Raw genomic sequence first — 26,137 nt, 5'->3', positions numbered from 1 at the left:
CTGAAAAAGAAAAAAAATATATACAATAAGAGTTTGGCCAGGGAGACCGAAGAAAAGGTGGAAGGATTGTGTGAATCAAGACCTGGGTGAAAAAAATTCATCAGGTCACGAGGTACACTATAGGGCTGCCTGGAAGAGACTGACAAGAAACGCCGACCCTATAATAGAAGTAGGAAAAGGTTAGGAAGAAGGAGAAGAACATCCTAAAAGTTTTGCCTTAAAAGTAAGTTTTGCACTTAAAGCCTTCCTAAAAGTGTCTCCTTTGCAATCAATTTTTTGACACAAAGAATAATCTCATCAAGTTTGTGTTCACTGAGGTAGGTATCCACAATGATTTAAAAAATAATATTCAGTCACCAATTTTATCTTTGTTTTACCAGGGCTCTTGAAGAGTTTGTCCGATTTTAATTAAATTTGGCCAAAATGTACAACACAAAAGGACTATTTTCACATCACTAATATTAATATCACCAGACCAGACTAGACTAGCATTAGTGGTATCACAAGTTGAAGAAGTGTTGTTCTGATAGGGGGAGTAAATTGACATTACAAAATGTTTGGCCAATGCTGTGATAACCAGCTGACCTCTGAAGTTGAAATCTTCGGAGAATTTGGACTACAATGGAGCAGTTGCAAAGAGTAGATTATTTAAAGAGCAAACCTCTATAAAGAGCAAAATATTGCCGGTCCCTTGGATTGCTCTTTATCCAGGTTCGACTGTATTTCATTTATCCAGGTTCGACTGTATTTCTACACTACTACTATGACATCACGTGACGTAACGTGATGGTAGTTTGGTAGTGTGTTTCTACATTTCACGTATTTTATTTACATTGTTCCAGAAACATTCTGTGCGGAACGTTGCACTGTAAGAAAGGCAACAGGAATCCTGTACTGCCCTACTTGCAAGGCAACTGGCTGTCCACTGTCATACATCTCGGAGGAGGGGAGTTCGAGTGCAAGTAAGTGTGGTCCTACATTTGGGCCTTCGCCCCTATTTCTTTTTATTTTTCACATACCTACATATTTGGAATCTGTGAATTTTGTCCTCTCTTTTTCTGCTGGGGACCAAATAGCTTGTCCTTCTGAGGGTGATTAAGGGTACACACCAAAATAAACAAGCACAACATGATACATGTCTAATATGTCACCCATCCAGGTACACACCACGCTCAACGAAACTTAACGTGCGTGTGTTCACGTGAAAAGTCCCCTGTCTCACTGGCTACTTTTGGTTTATGCCGACCGCCGTGTATTTATGTGAAGAGAGGGAAAATAACTTATACACTTAACATGTGAAGAGAGGGAAAATAACTTATACACTTAACATGTGAAGAGAGGGAAAATAACTTATACACTTAACATGTGAAGAGAGGGAAAATAACTTATACACTTAACATGTGAAGAGAGGGAAAATAACTTATACACTTAACATGTGAAGAGAGGGAAAATAACTTATACACTTAACATGTGAAGAGAGGGAAAATAACTTATACACTTAACATGTGAAGAGAGGGAAAATAACTTATACACTTAACATGTGAAGAGAGGGAAAATAACTTATACACTTAACATGTGAAGAGAGGGAAAATAACTTATACACTTAACATGTGAAGAGAGGGAAAATAACTTATACACTTAACATGTGAAGAGAGGGAAAATAACTTATACACTTAACATGTGAAGAGAGGGAAAATAACTTATACACTTAACATGTGAAGAGAGGGAAAATAACTTATACACTTAACATGTGAAGAGAGGGAAAATAACTTATACACTTAACATGTGAAGAGAGGGAAAATAACTTATACACTTAACATGTGAAGAGAGGGAAAATAACTTATACACTTAACATGTGAAGAGAGGGAAAATAACTTATACACTTAACATGTGAAGAGAGGGAAAATAACTTATACACTTAACATGTGAAGAGAGGGAAAATAACTTATACACTTAACATGTGAAGAGAGGGAAAATAACTTATACACTTAACATGTGAAGTGTATAAGTTATTATTGTATAAGTGTATATTGTATAAGTGAAGTGTATAAGTGTATTATTCAAACAGAAGTGTATAAGTTATTTTCCCTCTCTTTATCAACATGGAGATATGGACCTTCACAAAGTTACCGAGGCATCTATCAGGATAAGGTTCGTTCTCGAAACAGCAGGCTTTTTCCTATCCTGTCTTCCTTCTCTCTTCGCTTTCGGGACGATCTTAACCTTAGCAGGTACAGTTCCCTCTATGAAATCTCTTGGAAAATAATCTATCTTAAACGTCCCCCCATATGATTTTAGGGAAACAAAACCCACACGCATGCTCAGGAAAGGGACTCTCAATATTTCGGTCAGCTATTATCCAAACAGAACATACATCTGACCGTGTGTGGTCTGTTTCCACTGGACTACACTCTACTCTATACGGTAAGAATTACCTGTAAGTTAAGAATATTAACTGTACAGGTAAAACAGCCCCTGTATGCTAAAACAGTTTAAAAACCTTATGCCGGTCCACGCCTTCGTAGTATAACAAATAAGACAAGAGTTAATGAGCACAGAAACGATTATTCGCTAAGATCCATGAGGTTGTCAGTTTTCCAGCGACTCTCTTTGACCTTTGACGAGCATCAAAACGAACATCAATATAGTTTTTTTCTGTTTTGGAGCACAACTGAGCGAGCAGAGCATTTGATTCAAGGGTGCGAATTGCATTACATATTACATTACGAAGGTGGAAGGTGTGGACCCGGTATTAGTGTAAAATTTCTATACTGTACCTATGTACTAGAGCTAGACAAAGGAATTGATATAGGTTTTTTTTTTTTTTTTTTTTTTTTTTTTTTTAAACTATTTCCCCTGTTTGGAAGTTATTTTCCTTTTTTTTTTTTTTTTTTTTTTTTTTTTTTCAAAACTATCATGTTTCATCCTGAGAAATGTTTTACTCCTGCGAGGAATGTTCTCAATAATCGGTAATTCATCAATATTTTCGTTCATTACATCATTTATTTTTACAATTTACACAGTATCAAAATGTTTGTATCTACAAATTAATAACAGCTTTCTACACAACGTGTTTTTACACAACATCTATTTTGCAGAACGTCTGACAGTCAGACCGTTTGGATTTTTGTTCCAGGTGGTAGGTACAGCCACTACCTATTGGATTATCCTGATACAACTTCAATTCCTCATACCACAACAAATACCAGCGGATGAAGCTATAGGTGCCAATGTTACAGCAAGCACCTAAGAAACGTAACCCTAACCAACAGAACTTTTAAATCTTGTGGTGATATTACTTTTTCAATACACTTTTTTTTTTACTAATTTGGACGGTTCGCGGTGTTCGCGAAATCAGGGAGAAAAAAACACTCAGCTAGTAATGATAATAATACCTACTCAACTATGATCACTAAACCTACACAAGCTGCGCTGTAGAAATAGAAATGATGACATTCTGCTCTGAAGTTTACAAAAACCTGTACAAAAACAACAAAAACCTGTGTACATCTTATTTGTGAATAACAAGTTGAGTTATCAGTATGATTCTTCTGGCAACTGATTCTTAAGGACATTCCTTATTATAAAAGTCGTTCTACCCAAAAAGGAGCAGGGTCAGACAAGGAAGGGCAATTTCTAAATCATCGCTTTTCTCTCTGTCCAGATCTGTGTAAATCAAACCTGTACCAGCGTGTTTCCCTACATGGATCAAGGTAGATGTCCAAGTAATAACGAAGATGTGTGCTCCAGCCGAGGGGTAAGTATTCAGATAACTCTATTGATATTCAAATAACTCTATTGATATTCAGATAACTCTATTGATATTCAGATAACTCTATTGATATTCAGATACATAACTCTATTGATATTCAGATAACTATATTGATATTCAGATAACTATATTGATATTCAGATAACTATATTGATATTCAGATAACTCTATTGATATTCAGATAACTCTATTGATATTCAGATAACTATATTGATATTCAGATAACTCTATTGATATTCAGATAACTCTATTGGTATTCAGATAACTATATTGATATTCAGATAACTCTATTGATATTCAGATAACTCTATTGATATTCAGATAACAGCTATATTGTTCGGCCATGCCTTTTCCACAAGTTTGGCCATGCCTCGGGATGAACTAGCGGGATTCCGGAGCGAAGCGACGGAATTCAGCTATTTAACATAAAACTATGTAATATGCTAAAAAAAAGGTTCTCATTTGAAAACCCGAAGTTGGCACCCGATTAGCGGACCTGGCGAATTTTTTCGCCTAAATATCCGCATCAAAAATCAAAGAATTACGTGTTTTTCACAATTTTTAAACAGGCTCCGAGTTTAAGCATACATTCTGGAACCCCCTGTATAGATACTTCTCGAGTTTATTCCGCTCCACGCCCCTCTGGGCCGCGAATTTCTTATCAACATCCAGATTGTAAGCTCAGAGTACTAATGCATCGCATGATAGACGGCAGGGTATTGCAATTCATCCACATATTGAGAGAAAATAGTTTGGACAAAATGGGAAGGGCGTCCTCTGGAAATAAACAAAGTATAGACAAAATCATTAGGCAAGTTAAAAAAAACTCAAGTACTCTTTCGCTTTCTTCAGTAAAGAAGAGAGTACCTATACCTACGAATTCCTAAAATTAATAGAATGAAAGATCACTAAAAAAAGAAGAAAAAATGGATCAAGGCGGATTTTATATTATCCTGTGAACCTTGTCTTCCTTCTTCATTCGCTTTCAGGACGACAAGAACTTAGCAGTTAAAGTTCCCTATATCAAACTTCTTCAAAAAAGGGGGGAATGATATACATATTTAATTCTACTATTCCTCTTAAGTAATAATATTAAATAAACAAGATTAAAATACCTACCTTGAGCGAAGACAATGATATCAGGGAGTCTCTCACAGAGCGAGGCCACAACTTCAGGACTACTGGCGGCATTCAACGTGTTAAGTAACGAAGGCACCAACGTGCTAACGCAAGCGGGATCATGCCTAACGTAAGTGACAAGGAGAGAGAGTGCAGTCGTCTGAAAATAGAAAACAGATTTTTTTTTAATATCATTATTATTATTTATTAACAAGTTTCCATTTATTATTTTTAAAACATAACAAAATCAGAACATACAAAATTCGCCCATCCGTAAAAGCAGAGCTTGTGCCACAGATGGGGATACTCAAATGCTGGTCACAAATATCGTTCCCCGATTATTACACCTAGATAAATTTAATGACTTGACATGGACTCGAACCACCAACCTCCAGATCCAAAGTCCAACGCGTTACCCACTGCACCACTGAGGTTGGTTCTAGGTAGAATAGGTACTGAAAACCATGGAGAATAGTAAAAGGTCCGGGGTTCGATGTCCGATAATGGTCAAAATTATTGATGGCCGAGGCCACAATCACAAACTCAGTTTATGTTTACTCTCCGTAGTTATAGTAGCGCTAGGCCGCGGGTTTGATTCCCGCTCAGGGCGGATTTTATCCTGAAGGGATAAAGTTCGTTCTCGGAACGGCTGGCTTTCTCCTGTCCTCTCCTCTCTTCGATTTCGGTACGATATAAGACCCAGCACCTAAATTTTTCTTTTCGCCCCTCTGAACACGGGAAAAGGCGAGGAAGAAGCAGAATGTTATTACCCGTACTGTGCTGGACTCATGAGATAGTAGAGATACAAATGACGGAAACAGACGTTCCAGAACTGCAGGACATGATGTAAACCGTTCTAGTTCCTGAAATCAAAAATCAAAATTAATAAGGAATTTTTAATTGTGTTAAGCATATTAAAATGCTTGTCACAAATATCGTTCCCCGATTATTACACCTAGATACATTTTATGACTTGACTTGGACTCGAACCACCAACCTCCAGATCCAAAGTCCAACGCGTTAACAACTGCATCACTGAGGTTGGTCAAAAATCAAAATCATGTTTTTAGTAGGTGTGGTGAGGGAAGTGTAATACCAAATTTGAGACCTCGAGAGTTGAGGGAAGAACTTTTGGCGGCGGAAAAACCGCCAGAAAACGGCCGTAATTTCGCACTTTTTTTTTAGTTTTTCGCTTATAGGTAACTCCTAAACCGTGCGTTCTACGCAAACTTTATGAGTATCAAAATTAATATGACTTTGTTCTCTTACAGCAAACTGTGGGTCAAGTAGGTGGCCGAAAATGGGTCGGATTTTTTTTCTTTCAAAGTTAAACAATTTTCCGAGCCAGGATTGTCAAGCATAGTTTAGGTATGGTTTTGGGGGGGTCTACTCTCATAACTTTTTCGATATCTTTAACCGTTTGGTGAAAACCGCCAAAAAGCGGTTATTTCTGCCTGTGGGCGGCGCCCAGTGCAACTTTTGCCGAATTTCAGATTTTTCCCTTTACTTACTCATCAAGACCTACCATCCTGCCAAATTTCAAGTTTACAAACAATTGGTCATCATTCACAACAGACTGTGCGACCTTTGTTATGATGTGAACGAGGTTTTTGAGTAAGTCTTGAACGGTAACATAAGCCGGTAAACCCACTCTTGACGTTCACGCAACTTCTTTACGGCACGCTTTGAAGTTTTAGTAGGAAAGTGGCCAGCCTTGTTAGCTTGGAAGGTAGCGCGTCTGCCTTATGAGCGCTAGGCCACGGGTTCGATTTCCCCCCGGGGCGGATTTTATCTTCAACGGATAAGGTTTGTTCTCGGATCGTTCGCGCAACTTCTTTACGGCACGCTTTGAAGTTTTAGTAGGAAAGTGGCCAGCCTTGTTAGCTTGGAAGGTAGCGCGTCTGCCTTGTAAGCGCTAGGCCACGGGTTCGATTTCCGCCCGGGGCGGATTTTATCTTCAACGGATAAGGTTCGTTCTCAGACCTCGGAATGGCTGGCTTTCTCCTATCCGGTCTTCCTTCTCTCTTCGCTTTTGGGACGAAATTACCTCAGCACTTACAGTTCCCTCTATCAAACTTCTTCAGAAAAATCCTTTTGGGAAATTGACCACTGATTCATACAGTTTCCATAGAACAGTGGTCGATTTTCCAGTGGTCCGTTTCCCGAGAAAAAATAACCTAATGTTAACACAGGCCGAACTCTTGACGTTCGCGCGACTGCCTCCCGGAGTCCCGGCACGCTTGGTATTCGTAGTTTTAGTAAAAACTGTAGGTATATTAATTAGCATGAATCAGCATACATTCTGTTTTATTTCAGTCAGCAGATCCTGATTCTCATCACGTCTCATTTCACGTACATCATCTGTAACATCTACTATGTAGTGGTCATCTTCATTGAAGCTATGAATGGTCACGTAGCAATCACTAAACATTTGAGCTTCATATTTCTCATCGTCTATTGGTGCGGATTCAAGTCGGTACATCTGGTGTGGATTGTATACTATGCTGCTAAGACGCAGAATGAGGTGAGATGATGGAATTTTTTCTGTGGAAGGGACAGCCTTTTAATTTCCAAGGGACTTCCAATTTCCAAGAATTTCCAAGGGACAGCCTTTTAATTTTCAGGTACACAAGTACCTGAACGGATAATATTCGATAAAGAGAGGGAAAATAACTTATACACTTCACATGTTAAGTGTATAAGTTATTTTCCCTCTCTTCACATGTTAAGTGTATAAGTTATTTTCCCTCTCTTTATCAACATGGAGATATGGACCTTCACAAAGTTACCGAGGCATCTATCAGGATAAGGTTCGTTCTCGAAACAGCAGGCTTTTTCCTATCCTGTCTTCCTTCTCTCTTCGCTTTCGGGACGATCTTAACCTTAGCAGGTACAGTTCCCTCTATGAAATCTCTTGGAAAATAAACTAACTATCTTAAACGTCCCCCCATATGATTTTAGGGAAACAAAACCCACACGCATGCGCAGGAAAGGGACTCTCAATATTTCGGTCAGCTATTATCCAAACAGAACATACATCTGACCGTGTGTGGTCTGTTCCCACTGGACTACACTCTACTCTATACGGTAAGAATTACCTGTAAGCTAAGAATATTAACTGTACAGGTAAAACAGTCCCTGTATGCTAAAACAGTTTAAAAACCTTAAACCGGTCCACGCCTTCGTAGTGTAACAAATAAGACAAGAGTTAATGAGCACAGAAACGATTATTCGCTAAGATCCATGAGGTTGTCAGTTTTCCAGCGACTCTTTGACCTTTGACGAGCATCAAAACGAACATCAATATAGTTTTTCTGTTTTGGAGCACAACTGAGCGAGCAGAGCGTTTGATTCAAGGGTGCGAATGGAGGAGTTGCAAATCGCAAGCCACCAAGACTTGGTGATGTGAAAAAAAAAAAAAACTTTCAATAATAAACTGTTGAGATGGGACTACATGTCCTAATTCGACAGTCGTAAACAAAGTACTATACACTACAAAGTACTATAAATATACACTACAAAGTAATATACACTACAAAGAACTATAAATATACACTACAAAGTACTATAAATATACACTACAAAGTACTATACACTACAAAGTACTATAAATATACACTACTCTACTTTATTGATACGTTTAACGAGCTATTTAATGACTTGATTTTAGCTCAATCACCCTACTTTATATCTAGACGTTAACTCTGTTAACTCTAGATGTTAACATTAATTCTAACATAAGAGAAGGTCTTTGGTTGGGACCTTCTCTTATGTCATTCATTTAACTTAAACTAAGTTTAGGTTGTTACCATGTTACCTGTATATAACTATTTGCTGTCTCGGCATCATTGGACACATAGTTCTGAATGAAACTGATGAACTTTGGCAACATGGCGCTCACTTCCTTGAGAAATCCATGCTGCAGAAACAGCTCCGTGTATGTGTTGATAATACAGTGAAGTGAATCCTTGTATACCTGAGGAACAAACATGAAAATCGTATTAACCATTCCAGAGATATGGGACTTATACGCATTTCCCGGAATGATATTTCATGACTTTTCCAGAAAATTCCCATGAATTCTCCAGGAATATTACATAGCTAACTAGCTACTTATTTTCCTTACGAGGCTGAGTGGGCCTCACAGAATTAATCATTTGCATGGTTCAATTTTTTTTTATTCCTGGCGGGAGAATCAAACCCGGGTCTCCCGAGTGCAAGGCGAGCACTGTGACCACTACACCATGGGAACTGACTATTAGTATTCTTATATTACGAAGTGAATTTCAAGTTTTTATAAATACACTACTCTACTTTATTGATACGTTTAACGAGCTATTTAATGGCTTGATTTTAGCTCAATCACCCTACTTTATATCTAGACGTTAACTCTGTTAACTCTAGATGTTAACATTAAATCTAACATAAGAGAAGGTCTTTGGTTGGGACCTTCTCTTATGTCATTCATTTAACTTATAATATTAAACTGTTGAGATGGGACTACATGTTCTAATTTGACAGTATAAATAAAGTACTATGAATATGCTAGATAATAAATCTAACATAAGAGAAGGCATTTGGTTGGGACCTTCTCTTATGTCATTCATTTATCTTAAACTAAGTTTAGGATGTGGGGAAAAATGGCCTAATGGTCAAAAATTTCGATATTAGTAACAACAGTTTAGAATGTTACCTGTATATAACTATTTGCTGTCTCTGCATCATTGGACACATAGTTCTGAATGAAACTGATGAACTTTGGCAACATGGCGCTCACTTCCTTGAGAAATCCATGCTGCAGAAACAGCTCCGTGTATGTGTTGATAATACAGTGAAGTGAATCCTTGTATACCTGACGAAAAAAACATGAAATTCGTATTAACCATTCCAGAGATATGGGACTTATACGCATTTCCCGGAATGATATTCCATGACTTTTCCAGAAAATTCCCATGAATTTTCCAGGAATATTACATAGCTCATTAGCTACTTATTTTCCTTACGAGGCTGAATGGGCCTCACAGAATTAATCATTTGCAAGGTACAAATTTTTTGACCCTCCCGCCGGGAATCAAACCCGGGTCTCCCGCGTGTAAGGCGAGCACTGTGACCACTACAACATGGGAGTTGACTATTAGTATTCTTATTTTACGAAGTGAGTTTCAAGTTTTAACATTACCTTGTGAAAGATATGCGGCACTTCCTTGAGAAATCCATGCTGCAGAAACAGCTCCGTGTATGTGTTGATAATACAGTGAAGTGAATCCTTGTATACCTGACGAAAATACATGAAATTCGTATTAACCATTCCAGAAATATCGGACTTATACGCATTTCCCGGAATGATATTCCATGACTTTTCCAGAAAATTTCCATGAATTTTCCAGGAATATTACATAGCTAATTAGCTACTTATTTTCCTTACGAGGCTGAGTGGGCCTCACAGAATTAATCATTTGCATGGTACAAATTTTTTGACCCTCCCGCCGGGAATCAAACCCGGGTCAAACGCGTGCAAGGTGAGCACTGTGACCACTACAACATGGGAGTTGTCTCTTATTACGAAGTAAGTTTCAAGTTTTAACATTACCTTGTGAAAGATATGCGGCTGAAGTAACTGAACCAGACGTTCGTCCCGAAATCGAAGAGAGAAGGAAGACAGGATAGGAGAAAGCCAGCCGTTCCGAGAACGAACATTATCCCACCAGGATAAAATCCACCCCGGGCGGGAATCGAACCCGCGGCCTAGCGCTTACAAGGCAGACGCACTACCAACTAAGCTAACTAAGCTGGCTAAACTCATGTTTGATAATATAGTGGTTCAGTAAACTGTATACCTCACTGAGAAAGAGTACTCCTACTGAGATCCCACTGGGTTCGTTCCAGGTACGGCTGGTTTTCTCTTATCCAGAATATCCAGTCTTTCCTCTTTCTTTCTTCGATTTCGGGACGATAATACCTCCGTTGTTATACCTAGTTCTTCTAGTCAGCTCCCATGGCGTAGTGGTCACTGCGCTCTCTTTACAAAAAAAAAAAAAAAAAAAAAAAAAAAAAAAAAAAACAACAACAAACAAACCAAGTTGTATTTTTCTTTTCGAAACGGAACTGATTCCGATGGGGCGATATCTTGGATTTCCTATGTATGGTTTAGTACAGGCGCTATCACCACAAAAGGGGGGAAACGAACTTCAAGAGAAATTCATTCCGAAAAGGAAATAAAAATACAACTCTGGAAACCAATATCTTCGCCTCTTGGAGGAAACCAGCCAGCCTAGTTCATTTGGAGGGTAACACGTGTGTCTTGTAAGCGCTAGGTTGCGGGTTCGATTTCCTCCCTGGGCGAACTTTATCCTAACAGATAAAATTCGTTCCCAAAACGGCGGGCCTTCTTCTATCCTGTTCTCCGTCTCTCTTTTGCATTTCAGGACGAAAAGAGATCCATTGATACAGTTCCCTCTATCAAACATCTCAAATAAGTCTGCAACTTTGATATAGGAAATATACGTTTTGACGAACTAAATAATTAAATGAATTGTTTACTTTCTATTTTTTTTATTATAGTTAGAGAGTGATCTTACCCAGTAGAGAGTTAGCTATTAGAGGCAACTGACGAAGCACCAGGATGGGATGTTTGGATGACAGCTTCCGCAGAGCGCTTTCCAGTTGATGGTTCTTGGTTCGAGGCAGTTCGACACAGGTCAGAGCTGTTATGATCGTGTGAGACATTTTGTCCAACACAGTTGTACCTGGGGGAGAACATTTTGATTCAGAGGATTAATAAATAATTGAGTGAAACAAGAACATTTGAGTGACTTTCAAAGAGGGGTTCAGAGCATCTAGGACACAGAACAATAAAAATCTAGGACAGTACTGAAAAACATCCCTAAGAAAAATACACTTGTAAAAATGTATTTTATTTCGGGAAAAGTTAATACTGAGGTCAATTTGCTAACTCCAACACGTTGGCAATTTGCCAAATTTTTTGACCCCGCTGGGAATCGAACCCGGGTCTCCCACGTGCAAGGCGAGCGCAGTGACCACTACACCATGAGAGCTGAAAATACAACTCATTTTTTTTTTTTTTTTTTTTTTTTTTAAATACATAGTAATAGTGCTTATTTATACTGCTCGCATAGGACTGAAAAGTCCCTTTACTCCAGCAGTAGGCTACTACTATTATTGTGGTCAAATTCTCAAATTATATTGAGGATAAAATTCCATACCTCGGCTGGGATTAAACCCACGCCCTCCTGTTTACCAGGCGAGCGCCTTGACCACTACACCACCGAGGCAGGTAAAACCTATTATATAGATACTAAAAGCCAAGAAAAGTGTTTAAGAAAAAGTCTGTCCTGAGAAGGAAAAAAGTTGCAGCATTGTTGCAAAACCATATCTGGATTGTTGATAAACAATGTTTTTCATGAAAATGTTGCTCATCCCCTAAATACGGCCTTCAGCACACAAAGATAATTTGCTCATTATATTTCAGGCCCGTTGGGGTCTGAATGTCGCGTTGAGTCCTTTTGAGTGAGTTCTACACCTACGCAACACTATGATACGCTTAGTGCCCTTAGTAAAGTGCACAGAGTACTTACCTGCGCAACGCTCCTCTGTGCTTTGTCCGGAATACGCAGGTCTCCCCGTACATAGGTAGCAACAGAGAGGAAGCAACACATACAGATGAGATCTACCAGGGCAGCATACATACGGTCTTTCATCTCGAAGTCACGGGGCAGTTCTGTCCTGATCATCAGACCTGGGACATTAAACACATCAAATAGAGGATTTTTTCAAAGAGATTTGATAGAGGGAACTGTAACTACCAAGGTCTTATCGTCCGCCTATCCTGTCTTCCTTCTCTCTTCGATTTCGGGACGATAAGACCATAGCAGTTACAGTTCCCTCTGTCAAACCTCTTTAAAAAAAGTTTTAATAATCTGGTGTGAACATCACACGACTTTCCTTATCCTATAAAATTATACCGAAAACCACCAAAAAGCTGTCAAAATACCGACAACCCTTGCACCGATCTGGCGAAATTTCCATCTTCTAGGGTTCATAAAAAGTACCAATGGGTACTTATACAATACCTGATCTTCACTCAAACTAAGCACATCGTCGTACAGATTCTCCTTGTGTTTGGGAATGTTGCGCTCGCGGCCTTGCCAGAACTTCGGGTTGAAATTGAGCGCCTGCAGGAAATCGAGCACGGTCCTCGGATTGCAAGTCGAGTACTGACCCGCACAGAGCAGGATTTGTACACACTGGTGTAGTGTGGTCCATGAGGCGTGATGTATGAGGAGGGTGAGGACGTAGGTAGAATGCTTGTGCTCCTCACGTGAGAATATGCGGGATATCTGAGATGACATAAGACACAGGTGTTATTCATGGTTAGCTCAATAGTAACGCCCTTGATTGCCATGCAGAAGGTCGATTCCCAGAATTGACGGGGAAAAAACTGCCCTCGTATTTCGATTGCAAAAATTCTACGGGTATTGGGAGGTATTGTGTCTCTTCCTAAATGGGAAGTACTGTGTCTCGTCTCGCCCATCTGATGAGAGGCATACTACGGGATGGGCATGCTACGACACAGACCACATGTGTCTAATGTAGCAGTTGTTTCATTGCTACGAAATAAAAAAGGCGAAACATGAAACACTCATCTAAAAAAAAACTCATGTTTGATAATATGTAAATGTAAAAATGTAAATGCAGTTTCTTTGTGTTATTATGTCACAACTTTGGTGTTTTCCCAATATCTCAATAATCCTAAAATCCAATGTTTACCTACCATGCTGGCACCGGTCACTATGCGCATTTACATGTCATAGCTACTCATTTTCCTCACGAGGCTGAGTGGGCCCCGCAACAGCCAGTCACGGAATCAATCATTTGCATGATACAAATTTCTTGACCCCGCCGGGAATCGAACCAGGGTCTCCCGCGTGCAAGGCGAGCGCAGTGACCACTACGCCATGGGAGCTGACATGTTTGAAAATATAGTGGTTCAGTAAACTGTATACCCCACTGAGAAAGAGTACTCCTACTGAGATTCCACTGGGTTCGTTCCAGGTACGGCTGGTTTTTCTCTTATCCAGAATATCCAGTCTTTCCTCTTTCTTTCTTTCTTCGATTTCGGGACCTCTGTTGTTACAGTTTTCTTTATCAAACAAACATCTTCAAAATAATAATAATAAAATTAAAGAATAAATAATAAAATACCTGCGCTTGCTTGCTAGGGTTACACGTTAGACTGATGGGCTCTGGTTCAATTTGAATCAGCCAATCCAGAAGTTCGCCCTTCATCTGAACTTTTACACCTGAGAAACAAAATCAATCAATCAATCAAATCAAATCATAAATTCTTTGTGGTAAAGCAGAGAGCTTATTCACAACTTGAGTGGGTATCACAGCATTACTAAGTGCATCCTTTCCTATTAATATTGTCATCTACTTGTATCAATCTTTTTACACTGGTAATGCCACCACTGGTCGCTACTCGATTAAAGTAGCTACTCAATTGTCCTCACAAGGCTGAGTGCACCCCAAACTCCAAGCACAGAGCCGAAAAAACTTTGACCCCGCCGGGAATCGAACCCGGACCTCCGGCGTGCAAGCCTAGTGTGATACCCACTCGGCCACGTTGGTTACAATAATATGATAAATGAATGAAATACCTTTCTTTTTCTTGCTCAGGACCTGTTTGTTGCGTTTGAAGAAGTCATCTATGATAAGCAACAATGGGGAGGAATGCACCTTGTGGGTCTTCACCAGATTGTCCTTAATATTCTTCACACTCATACTCAGACTAGCTATCACATCGCGTACACTGGCCGCCGTTAACATACGTAACACCTGCAAAGTGCAATACAAGATCCGCCATAGAGAACAGAAAAAATTAAAATTGCTCTCAAGAACGGAAGACAGAAGGTAGTGTAACAGTAAAATTTTCTTTTTTTTTTTTTTTTTTTTTTTTTTTTAAATACATGTTAAATAATCCACAGTTTGATAATAAATGACTCAGATTACAACTTACCCGTATTGTTCATATATTGAATCATATCATCTGCGCCCCCTATATCATTAATAGTTGCCAGATAGGATGGAAAGCGCAAGTAGAACTCAATGTACAAGTGTTTATGGACGCGACTGGTGCGCGCTCTGTGTTTGTTTCGTAGCAGATACTCGATAACTTTAGTGGTCACGTTCTGACACAGGTCGATACGGGACCTCATCTTGTCAACCCCGTATAACTCGGCCTCCTTCACGATGTATTCTATAACACATATCACCTGCGAAAAAATAATAATACAATAAAATATAACATAATATTCATTTCTAGTCAAGTGAAGACCTTAGTATTTCTTTATTCTATCATTATGCCATGTTACTTGACAAAGTATCCCGCCTAGAAAAGCTGTAACAGTAAAATTTTCTTAGTGCAATACAAGGTCCGCCATAAAATAGTGTAACAATTAAATTTCTTAGTGCAATACAAGGTCCGCCAACCGCCATAAAGAACAGAAAAATTTAAAACCCCTCTAACTCAGAAGGTAGTGTAACAATAAAATTTCTTTTCCATTTAACTCGGAAAAAGTGGTAATTTTATTGTTTAAAGCATTGCATTTTCCCTGTGAAGCGTTATTTAGAAGACGGACATTCTTTGACCTAGACTCAACTTGATTTTAGACTTCACTTCAATATTGGATGTCGAAGGAGGCCGCTATAATTGGATGGGCTAAGTCATTTAGAACAACCGGTTCTGTTAATAAACGAAAATACATAAGGGTCGAAAGCGTTCCCTTCGGATTTCGTATAGAAGTTTCACAGATCGTTTATATGACTTACCATGGTAGCGTTCTTGATATTCCTCAACATTCCGTCCACCAGATGGTAGCACTGTTGTTTGGACATGGAGTGAGTCATTAGCTCAAACAGGACTTGCTTTACAAACGGCGTACTCTCGTTTTTGGCCTTGGTGGCGTTTAGTTCCTCACAAAGACGCTGCAAACAAATAGGTAGGTAAGATAATCTTTCTTTATTCTAAAAATGGTTTCAAATTCTAGAAATTGATTATTACTCGTAGGTCCTGGAGTGAGTCATTAGCTCAAACAGGACTTGCTTTACAAACGGCGTACTCTCGTTTTTGGCCTTGGTGGCGTTTAGTTCCTCACAAAGGCGCTGCAAAATAAATATAAATAGATAGGTAGGTAAGATATTATTTCTTTATTCTAAAAATGGTTTCAAATTCTAGAAATTCACTATTAGGTCCTTTTTCCTCTTGCATTCCAATATTTTCCGGAGATGTCTTGTACATTTTAAAGGGCTGAGCACACTAAGAGATGGTCAGCATTCATTTCTGCTTGTTGGGGACACAGAGGACATACATTACATTATTTTATTATTATAGATTTAGTTTTAGTTTAGTCTTAACATTGTACCACATACAATTGTATATTTGTGCAAAATAAAATTGAATTGAAAATAGGGGACTCCCTACATCCTATTAAATGTAAGATGTCTTGTATATTTAAAAGGGCTGAGCACACTAAGAGATGGTCAGCATTCATTTCTGCTTGTTGGGGACACAGAGGACATATAGGGGACTCCCTACATTCTATTAAATATAATAATAAATAAATAAACGCAATTACTTTGTGTTATAATTTTTGGTGCTCACTGTTGCATTGCAGGATTTTCCTATCAAGCTGGCACCGGTCGCTATGTGCATTTATATTACATAGCTACCCACTTTCCTCACGAGGCTGAGTGGGCCCCGCAACAGCCAGTCACGGAATCCATCATTTCCAAGACAAATTTTTTGACCCCGCCGGGAATCGAACCTGGGATTCTCGCGTGCAAGGCGAGCGCAGTGACCACTACACCATGGGAGCTGACAACATGGATGAGGTACTTACTTTGAGAGAAGACATGTGCATATCAGGGCATGTGAGTAGTTGAATAATCTGAGATGGAGTGACTGAAGCATAGTCCTTACCTGACAACACAAAGATATACGAGTGAAATATATGGACCCATTCCTATACAGTAGACCACTACTGGAATGACTCACAGAAAATAATTTTAATAATAAACATGGTTCTTTGAAAAGCTAGCTACTCAAAATCCCCCTGGACATTCAATTACGTTCCTGAACATCACTGAGGGGAAAATTTGCACTCGTCTGCGACTGCAAACATTTCAAGGGGTGACCCAGCACCCGAATGGGAAGTATTGTGTCCCTTATCGCCCATCTGATGAGGGACATACTACGGAATGGACATGCTACGACACAGACCACAAGCGTCTAATATAGCACTTGTTTCATTGTTACCAAATGAAAACGGCGATGAAACACTCATCTCGGGAAAAAATCCAATGAGGAACCGGCGCGAATGACATACATAAAAAATAGTTAAAGCCTATTCATATTGGGGTAAAAGAATAGTTACTCACTCTCGCTTGGCACACTCCTCATTTCCACATCAGTGACGGAGTTATCATTGGGGGCAGGGGATGGCATATCCTCCCCCAGTGGCGACGCGGGGGGCAGCTGTTTCCCAATGATAGACGCGAATAGTGTCCCCCCTGTTGCGCCTCGCTGGTGCTGCACCTCGACTAGTTGCACCATGTAGGATTTATCCATGACGGCGCTCTCTACTGTGGCCGGGTCTTCGGACACAGCTTGGTCCAGAGTTTCCAGGAGGATACTGGGAAATTCAGAATAGAAGCTCATTAACTTTACTTCTTCTATTTGAAGAAGTATTACAAAACAACCACCCAGTAACATTGTCACCTAGCAACCAAATCAACAACTGGAAAAACTCTCCCAGTTCTGAGACATCTTTTTTCATTCTGTACATAATTCTCTGTTCACTTTTCTCTTTCAATAAACCTTCTCCTTATCATACAAACCCTTCCCTTGTCCTTTTTTCAATCCTTACATACAATTACAATCAAAAGATACAATAGTTTGGCGACGAGGATAACCAACGAGGATTTGACGTAATTTCAAACGAAGATGTGTGTACAGAAGATTCAAGTTCAAGATACGTAAGATTATTCAATTTTTTCAAATTCAAATTTTCAACTTCCACTTCAAAATTTTCAAGCTATCAAGCCCAGTTTTCAAGCTATCAATCAATTCCAGGAGTTACAATAGAATAGTTACTCACTCTCGCTTGACACACTCCTCATTTCCACATCAGTGCCGAAGTTATCATTAGGAGCAGGGGATGGCATATCCTCCCCCAGTGGCGACGCGGGGGGCAGCTGTTTCCCAATGATAGACGCGAATATTGTCCCCCCTGTTGCACCTCGCTGGTGCTGCACCTCGACTAGTTGCACCATGTAGGATTTGTCCATCACGGCGCTCTCTACTGTGGCTGGGTCTTCGGATACAGCTTGGTCCAGAGTTTCCAGGAGGATACTGGGAAATTCAGAATAGAAGCTCATTAACTTTACTTCTTCTATTTGAAGAATAAAGGGTTCTCTCTGCTTTTAAAGACCAAGCACAAGTCCTCACGATGGTTGACTGCGGTTCAGGACGAGCCAGCCAATTTAACATGGCTAGAGCTAGAGACCATCACCCCGGTGTATAGCAGATACAAAAAGACATCTTTTCTTTATTCTGCTATCGCCATTCGGCGAAAGCTAAAGCCGCTACAACAACAACAACAACAAAGTTCCTATAATTTCCTATCATCATTGAAGAAAACTACACAAGTCCTAATTTCCTATTGTCACTAAAGAAAACTCAAATCCCAAGACTAAAAATAAAATGAAAATTGCAATAAATAAATTATGTATCTGTTATTTACAAGAGATGACATATCTTGAAAGATCCCAACAACAAAGTCAACAAGTCAACACCAAGGTCTAGGGTCTAGGGGAAACCTGCCTCTGCCCTGCCCTGCCCTTCCCGGGGTATGCCCCAAGCTCCGACGTCATACCCCTCGATAATGATAATCACAAATCAGCGACAACAACAACAAATCAGTAACAAACAATATTCATGACTGTAACGCAGGCAAAAAGTCCACAAGTCCAGTTCCAGTTCTCGAAGTAGTCGGAGTGTTTGTAAAAAACAGTTTAGTTTGAGTTTAGATTCCGAGTTGACAAGACCGTCAATCTGTTTTCTGCTGTTTTTCCAATATTTAATTTTTTTCAAGACTAGTTTTTAAACCTTGATTTACCAACTATAAAAAAGTGAAAAAAAGTTATTTTAATGAAATTGAAATAAAATTCTTCTTCTTCTTCTTCTTCTTCTTCTTCTTCTTCTTCTTCTTCTTTCACTAAACCTTATCCTATTTCTTTATGGGGTCGGCATTTCCGTCTTTAATTCTCCTTCTCCACAATCCTCTGTCTAGGGCTTCCCCTCTACGCCATCCTTTCTCTCAGATCTACTGATTTCTAACCATAGGGGGATTACAACAACCCTGTAACCTTACCGGGAATCGAACCCAATACGACCGGAGTACAAGTCTGATTTTCTTTTTCCATTTTCCCTCAGGTTCTGCTTGTTGTGAACGTAGCTACATTCTGAGGTCTAACTTGGCATTACCACGGCTTGAAAGCTCTACAGGCTAAATATGGACATGACTACTTAGAAATACTTGCTTTCCCTTGCAGCCAATTCCGATTGGTAAGTATTAAAACGACAGGAAATATCGACTTTTGAATCTCTTCAGCCAGCCTAGTTAGCTTAGTTGGTAGTGCGTCTGCCTTGTAAGCGCTAGGCCGCGGGTTCGAATCCCGCCCGGGGCGGATTTCATTCTGACGAGATAATGTTCGTTCTCGGAACGGCTGACTTTCTCCTATCCTGTCTTCTCTCTTCGATTTCGGGACGATAAGACCTTAGCAGTTACAGTTCCCTCTGTCAAACCTCTTTAACAAAAAATAATAATAATATTGGGAATCGAACCCGCTCTAGTTGCTTTACATTACATACCCTCGGTCTACGTGCAGGGTCCAGCGGGAACCATCCCTCCAGCATATTATTATAAGTTTGCACCGCATCATAGTGTTGCTTAGGACATTTCATAGGTAGATGAGAGTATAGAATGACCATAGCATGAACCACTAGTATGTTACAAGTGCAGTGTTCCCCTGTAGGCCACTTGACTAGGACATGATCTTGACTTTCCGACCATACGAATGATTCGCCCTCGGGTTGAAGAGCCTGAAATCAAATGTTAGGGTAAAGTTAATGAAGGTGAGAAAAACCGGGCAAATCGGTTGGTGTAAATAAATTAATAAAATGAAATTCCATTATTTTCCAGAAAATTAGGGGGTGGAGGTTAAAAAAGTAATATTACCCCTTCATTTAAATAAAATATGCAATATGCAGAACGTGAAGGAATACATAAATATGAGGGGGAATGCGCCGCAGGCCGTTTTTCGGAAATACTTGATATTTAATTTAAATATTTTTAATTTTTGTCCGGCTGGCAAATTCCATGACTTTTCCAGGCTTTCTTTAAATTTTCATGATTTTCCATGACTTTTTGGCCGATTTTCAGATTCCATGTTTTCCAGGTCGCGTACATAAACCCTGCTATACTTGAACTAAATGGGGCTTCTCACCTCATTGAAATACTTGTAGATAATATTCAACATTGCGTCCAGTGCCACATTATACTCTCTACAATCACCATCTGTTAGTGAAGGCAATATGGCTGTCATGATGGTACTTCTCTCTACTATCAGATTGGCTATGTCTTGTGCTAGCTCGGTCAATTCCGATAGGTTCGCTCCCACAATACCTGTCGATGAGAGGAAGCAAAAATGAGTGCCAAACTTTTTTTTTTTTTTTTGATCTTGCTAGATTTTAACCGCTTCTAACTCCGGACTGGTACTGAGTAAATATGTCAAATAAAATAGTAGGAAATTTTGTTTTCTAACTATTAGACAAATCGCCGATACACCCTGACGTGGAGCGACTGAGATATTGGCGAAATCCGATTTTTTTTTTTTTTTTTTTTTTTTTTTTCAAATGTCCTGTAAGCAATGTAATTTAAATGAGACTGTTCTCACTACACAAGACACGATTTTTTTCCGAACGACACAAAATGTCCTTGTAGGAAATGTAATTTAAAAGGGACTGTTCCCACTTACGCACGATACGACTTTTTTCCAAGTGGGAACGAGTTTAACACAGGCTTCTCACCTCATTGAAATACTTGTAGATAATATTCAACATTGCGTCCAGTGCCACATTATACTCTCTACAATCACCATCTGTTAGTGAAGGCAATGTCAACTTATTGCTTGCACTCCCGTGAAGGTTATAGGCTATTTTCCGATTCGTTTTTGTTAAGCTACGCCGAGCAAGACCACTAAATTGATGAGTGACATGAACGGCCATGCTTTAAGGATTTACTTGCAGAAATCCGGAGCAAGCGACGGATTTCGGCTAGTAACTGATAAAGCAGAGCCTTTTCGCAACTTGTGTGGATATCACAGCATTACTGAGTGCCTCCTTTGCACTCAATTTCAATAGATCAGTTGCGCTTACTTGGGTGATTTTTCCAAGTCATAGAGCAGGAAAAATGAGGACCAACAAAATTTTTCTTTTTCTCCTACGACTTCTAGATCCCGAGATAAATCGATTTAAAAAATACCGGTAAATCGTAAAGTTTGACGTCACGGCATAAGCTCCCGTAGGCAATGACAGTCAATTCATGACTCCCGCTTCGTTTGTTTGTGCGCAAGCGTTTCTGCGCAGTTTGACGTGAAATCTGACGTCACAACTCTTTTGAACTTTTTCATTAGAACGGCAATTAAAAATTGAATTTTCGACCTTTTAAAGTTACTTTTTCGGAGTTTCGACATTATATTTGGATTTTTTACTACTTTTTACGTAGGAATTGATCATTTATTAATAATTTTTACCCATTTGCAACTTCTCCATTGAAATATATTTGTTTCGATGTTTTGACAACTGAGCACCTGTTGCGAAACAAATGTTTCCAGTGTGTACAAGGTTGATATCTACTCACATGTTAGCAATGGCAAGTCGAGGCGGTACAAAACCGGGAGGCAGGTCTATGTTCTCCGGATGATGATAGGTGCTCAGATTGAACAGCAGGTCAATGACCTTTAGATTATCAGCAAGTAGCATCGGATTAGCATCATTAGGTGTCAGAATGGCACACCTTCGTACCAGTTGGTCCACTAGCTCTATGCTGTCTATACCAGACAGCGGATGCTCCTTAGACAGACCTATCATGAGAATACGACATAGGGTAGACTGTAGCAGGGGAACCTAGGGAGAGAAATATATGATAAATTGGCTGAATTGATTTTTTCAAGAGGTCTGATAGAGGGAACTGTAACTGCAGAGGTCTTATTATCCCGAAAGCAAAGAGAGGACAGGATAGGAGAAAGCCAGCCGTTCCGAGAACGGACCTTATCTGTTTAGAATATAGTTCGCCCCGAGCTGGATTCGAACCAGCTTATTGGATTGGATTTTTAAATTTAGAAATAGCTATTTATTGGTAGATATAGTCAGCTCCCATGGCGCTACCAGACAGCGGATGCTCCTTAGACAGACCTATCATGAGAATACGGCATAGGGTAGACTGTAGCAGGGGAACCTAGGGAGAGAAATACAATAAAGTGACTGAATAGATTTTTTTAAGAGGTCTGATAGAGGGAACTGTAACTGCAGAGGTCATATTATCCCGAAAGCAAAGAGAGGACAGGATAGGAGAAAGCCAGCCGTTCCGAGAACGGACCTTATCTGTTTAGAATATACATAGTTGGCCCCGAGCTGGATTCGAACCAGCTTATTGGATTGGATTTTTAAATTTAGAAATAGCTATTTATTGGTAGATATTTTCTTGAGATACAGAATAGTGATGAAATTTAAAATAACAGCACGAAGAGCTTATTTCATCATTATTGATGAAATTATTTCATTATTATTGATGAAATAAGCTCTTGCCTGAAAAAAGTTCATAAATCATGCACTAATAAACCCGATGGTTCTCAATATTTGAAATTCGTGCCACTCTTATGAGCACAACATGGCGGTTTGTTTACATTTTTTTAGGATACGCTTTTATAACACATGAGGTATAGGGTACCCTCCCTCCACTACTTGAGCTCCTTGGTTAGCCCAGTGGACTTTTAATCTCGAAGGTTGGTAGTACGAGTTCAATAAATAGGTAAAATTCAGTGCAGTGTATGAAGCGGCGACCGACATTTGTCACACTCATAAAGCTTAACACAATTAAAATTTCTTTCTTGTTCTGTCTGTGTTTTATCTTGGTTGAATGAAAAACTAAAGAGTATTTGAGGCAGAGATCAATCTCACCTGTTTCTTGTACAACAGGTGCAGCGGGTGTCATTTTAACATCATCATCATCCTCATCACTATATATCACAGTCTGATCTCTGTTGAGTAGATTGTAGAAGCTTGAGTCCACTCACGGCTTGGGTTTTGTTCTCGTGTAAGTTGATCTAGGCCTTACACACAGAATAGAAGCTTGCGTCCACTTACCTCCGTGACGAGTTGCAAGAACTTCTGCTTCTCAGTATCGGGCGGCCACATGTCAAACTTGAAGTACGTGTCCGAGGATAAATCTATGAACGTGAGTTTGTACAGAGACGTGACGTAGTCATGTGGCGTGAGACGAAACACACGTAGCACGTGATCGTGCAACCAGCTCACGGCATCACTTTGTATCTGAAACAAATAACGGACGTCTTGAGCCTAGTTCCTATCGGACAGTTGCGCAACTGTTGGGAAAGAAATATTTCCAATGTTGAGCAACTTTCAAGATAAAACCTATTGGATACTAAAAGCCAAGAAAAGTGTTTCAGAAAAAGTCTGTCCTGAGAAGGAAAAAAGTTGCAGCATTGTTGCAAAACCATATCTGGATTGTTGATAAACAATGTTTTTCATGAAAATGTTGCTCACCCCCTCAATATGGCCCTGAGCACACAAAGATAATTTGCTCATTATATTTCAGGCCCGTTGGGGTTTTTCGAGAGTTGAGGGAAGAACTTTTGGCGGCGGAAAAACCGCCAGAGAACGGCCGTAATTTCGCTTTTTTTTCGGTTTTTCGCTCCTAACTACTAAACCGTGCGTTCTACATAAACTTTATGATTATCAAAATTAAAGAGCACAAAATTTCCTACATGAAGGTCTCTGGTCAAACTTTATTTTATGTTAAATTAATGTTCTCTTACAGCAAACTGGCCAAGTAGGTGGCCGAAAAGTAGGTAGTCGATTTTTTTTTTCACAAAGTTAAACAATTTTCCTAGCCAGGATTGTTAGGTATACTGAGGTCAGTGTGGGACCACATTTTTGACCTTGACCACATATGTACCTGGGGAGAACTTTTGGGGGCAAAATTCACGAAGAAAGTGCTTATTTTTGGCACTTCTTTTAGTTTTCCGCTTATAACTCCTAAACCACGCCCCTAATGTAAAAAGTAAAAATATAGGTTGAAAGTTGAGAAAATTCCCTACAAGATTAAGTGGTCACAAAGGATTTTACCTGTAGAGACTGACTAGGATCAGGTCCATTGAGTTGTTCTATAATCAAGTCATGAGGTATGTTGGGGGTTTCAGAAGGGTATCCACCACCAGTCAAAATTGACCAATCAAATGCCTTGAGACTATGCTTAGCACGAACTTAAGAGCCAGCATTTTGTTCATAAATATGGGTGTAAGTGGTCACAAAGGATTTTACCTGTAGAGACTGACTAGGATCAGATCCATTGAGTTGTTCTATAATCAAGTCATGAGGTATGTTGGGGGTTTCAGAAGGGTATCCACCACCTCCTCCTGCTACCCCCACATCACTATCATGTACTCCGTTGATTAGAACTCCTATCATGGGATGGTGAGCTTGTAGAGAGTGTAACTTGTCCAGATTCTCCTGAAACATGGAACCAAAGTTAAAAAAATAATAATATTAAACTGTTGAGATGGGACTACATGTCCTAATTCGACAGTCTAAACAAAGTACTATACACTACAAAGTACTATAAATATACACTACAAAGTACTATACACTACAAAGTACTATAAATATACACTACAAAGTACTATAACCAGATTCTCCTGAAACATGGAACCAAAGTTAAAAAAATAATAATATTAAACTGTTGAGATGGGACTACATGTCCTAATTCGACAGTCCAAACAAAGTACTATAAATATACACTACAAAGTAATATACACCACAAAGTACTATATATACACTACAAAGTACTATACACTACAAAGTACTATAAATATACACTACAAAGTAATATACACTACAAAGTACTATAAATATACACTACTCTACTTTATTGATACGTTTAACGAGCTATTTAATGGCTTGATTTTAGCTCAATCACCCTACTTTATATCTAGATATTAACTCTTAGAAGTTTAGATTAAGCTTAGGATAAGAAATTCTTTGTAAAAAAAAAAATTGATACCAAATAAAACATACCTATACCTATACCTAAATCTAACATAAGAGAAGGTCTTTGGTTGGGACCTTCTCTTATGTCATTCATTTAACTTGAACTAAGTTTAGGTTGTTACCATGTTACCTGTATATAACTATTTGCTGTCTCTGCATCATTGGACACATAGTTCTGAATGAAACTGATGAACTTTGGCAACATGGCGCTCACTTCCTTGAGAAATCCATGCTGCAGAAACAGCTCCGTGTATGTGTTGATAATACAGTGAAGTGAATCCTTGTATACCTGACGAAAAAAACATGAAAATCGTATTAACCATTCCAGAGATATGGGACTTATACGCATTTCCCGGACTGATATTCCATGACTTTTCCAGAAATATTACATAGCTAATTAGCTATTTATTTTCCTTACGAGGCTGAGTGGGCCTCACAGAATTAATCATTTGCAAGGTACAAATTTTTTGACCCTCCCGCCGGGAATCAAACCCGGGTCTAACGCGTGCAAGACGAGCACTGTGACCACTACACCATGGGAACTGACTATTAGTATTCTTATATTACGAAGTGAGTTTCAAGTTTTAACATTACCTTGTGAAAGATATGCGGCTGAAGTAATTGAACAAGTCGGAGAATTTGCTGAAAGAGATGTAGATAGTTTCTATTCCTCAGAACATTGCTTTCCAAATATACAATACCTGGAAAAAAAAATAAAATAATAATAATAACAAACTAAGAACTAAGAATACTTGAATACTTAAAAAAAAAAAAAAAAAAAAAAAAAAAAAAAAAAAAAAAAAAAAAAAAAAAAAAAA

The 26,137-nt window shown here is 39.1% G+C and overlaps 1 protein-coding gene across 1 annotated transcript in view; it reads right to left on the bottom strand.

Annotated features, from left to right (window-relative positions):
- Positions 1–4,121: 4,121 nt before the first annotated feature.
- Positions 4,122–26,137, bottom strand: part of LOC103508405 (integrator complex subunit 1) — a 38,574-nt gene continuing 16,558 nt past the window's right edge. Inside the window, exons 16-31 of the mRNA XM_026823013.1 lie at positions 17,348–17,601; positions 16,810–16,889; positions 15,740–15,895; positions 14,569–14,746; positions 14,114–14,211; positions 12,977–13,248; positions 12,487–12,634; positions 11,758–11,761; positions 11,470–11,637; positions 10,482–10,522; positions 9,585–9,743; positions 8,720–8,867; positions 7,191–7,435; positions 5,662–5,754; positions 4,892–5,051; positions 4,122–4,549 (exon numbers count right to left, since the gene is read on the bottom strand). Coding sequence (XP_026678814.1) covers positions 4,434–4,549; positions 4,892–5,051; positions 5,662–5,754; positions 7,191–7,435; positions 8,720–8,867; positions 9,585–9,743; positions 10,482–10,522; positions 11,470–11,637; positions 11,758–11,761; positions 12,487–12,634; positions 12,977–13,248; positions 14,114–14,211; positions 14,569–14,746; positions 15,740–15,895; positions 16,810–16,889; positions 17,348–17,601 — 2,320 coding nt within the window. The 3' untranslated portion in view covers positions 4,122–4,433. The remainder of the gene's footprint in view (positions 4,550–4,891; positions 5,052–5,661; positions 5,755–7,190; positions 7,436–8,719; positions 8,868–9,584; positions 9,744–10,481; positions 10,523–11,469; positions 11,638–11,757; positions 11,762–12,486; positions 12,635–12,976; positions 13,249–14,113; positions 14,212–14,568; positions 14,747–15,739; positions 15,896–16,809; positions 16,890–17,347; positions 17,602–26,137) is intronic.

This window comes from Diaphorina citri, unplaced genomic scaffold (genome assembly GCF_000475195.1).
Source record: "Diaphorina citri unplaced genomic scaffold, Diaci psyllid genome assembly version 1.1 scaffold396, whole genome shotgun sequence".
Classification (NCBI taxonomy): Eukaryota; Metazoa; Arthropoda; class Insecta; order Hemiptera; family Psyllidae; genus Diaphorina; species Diaphorina citri.
This window is presented reverse-complemented; position numbering and strand designations above follow the sequence as displayed.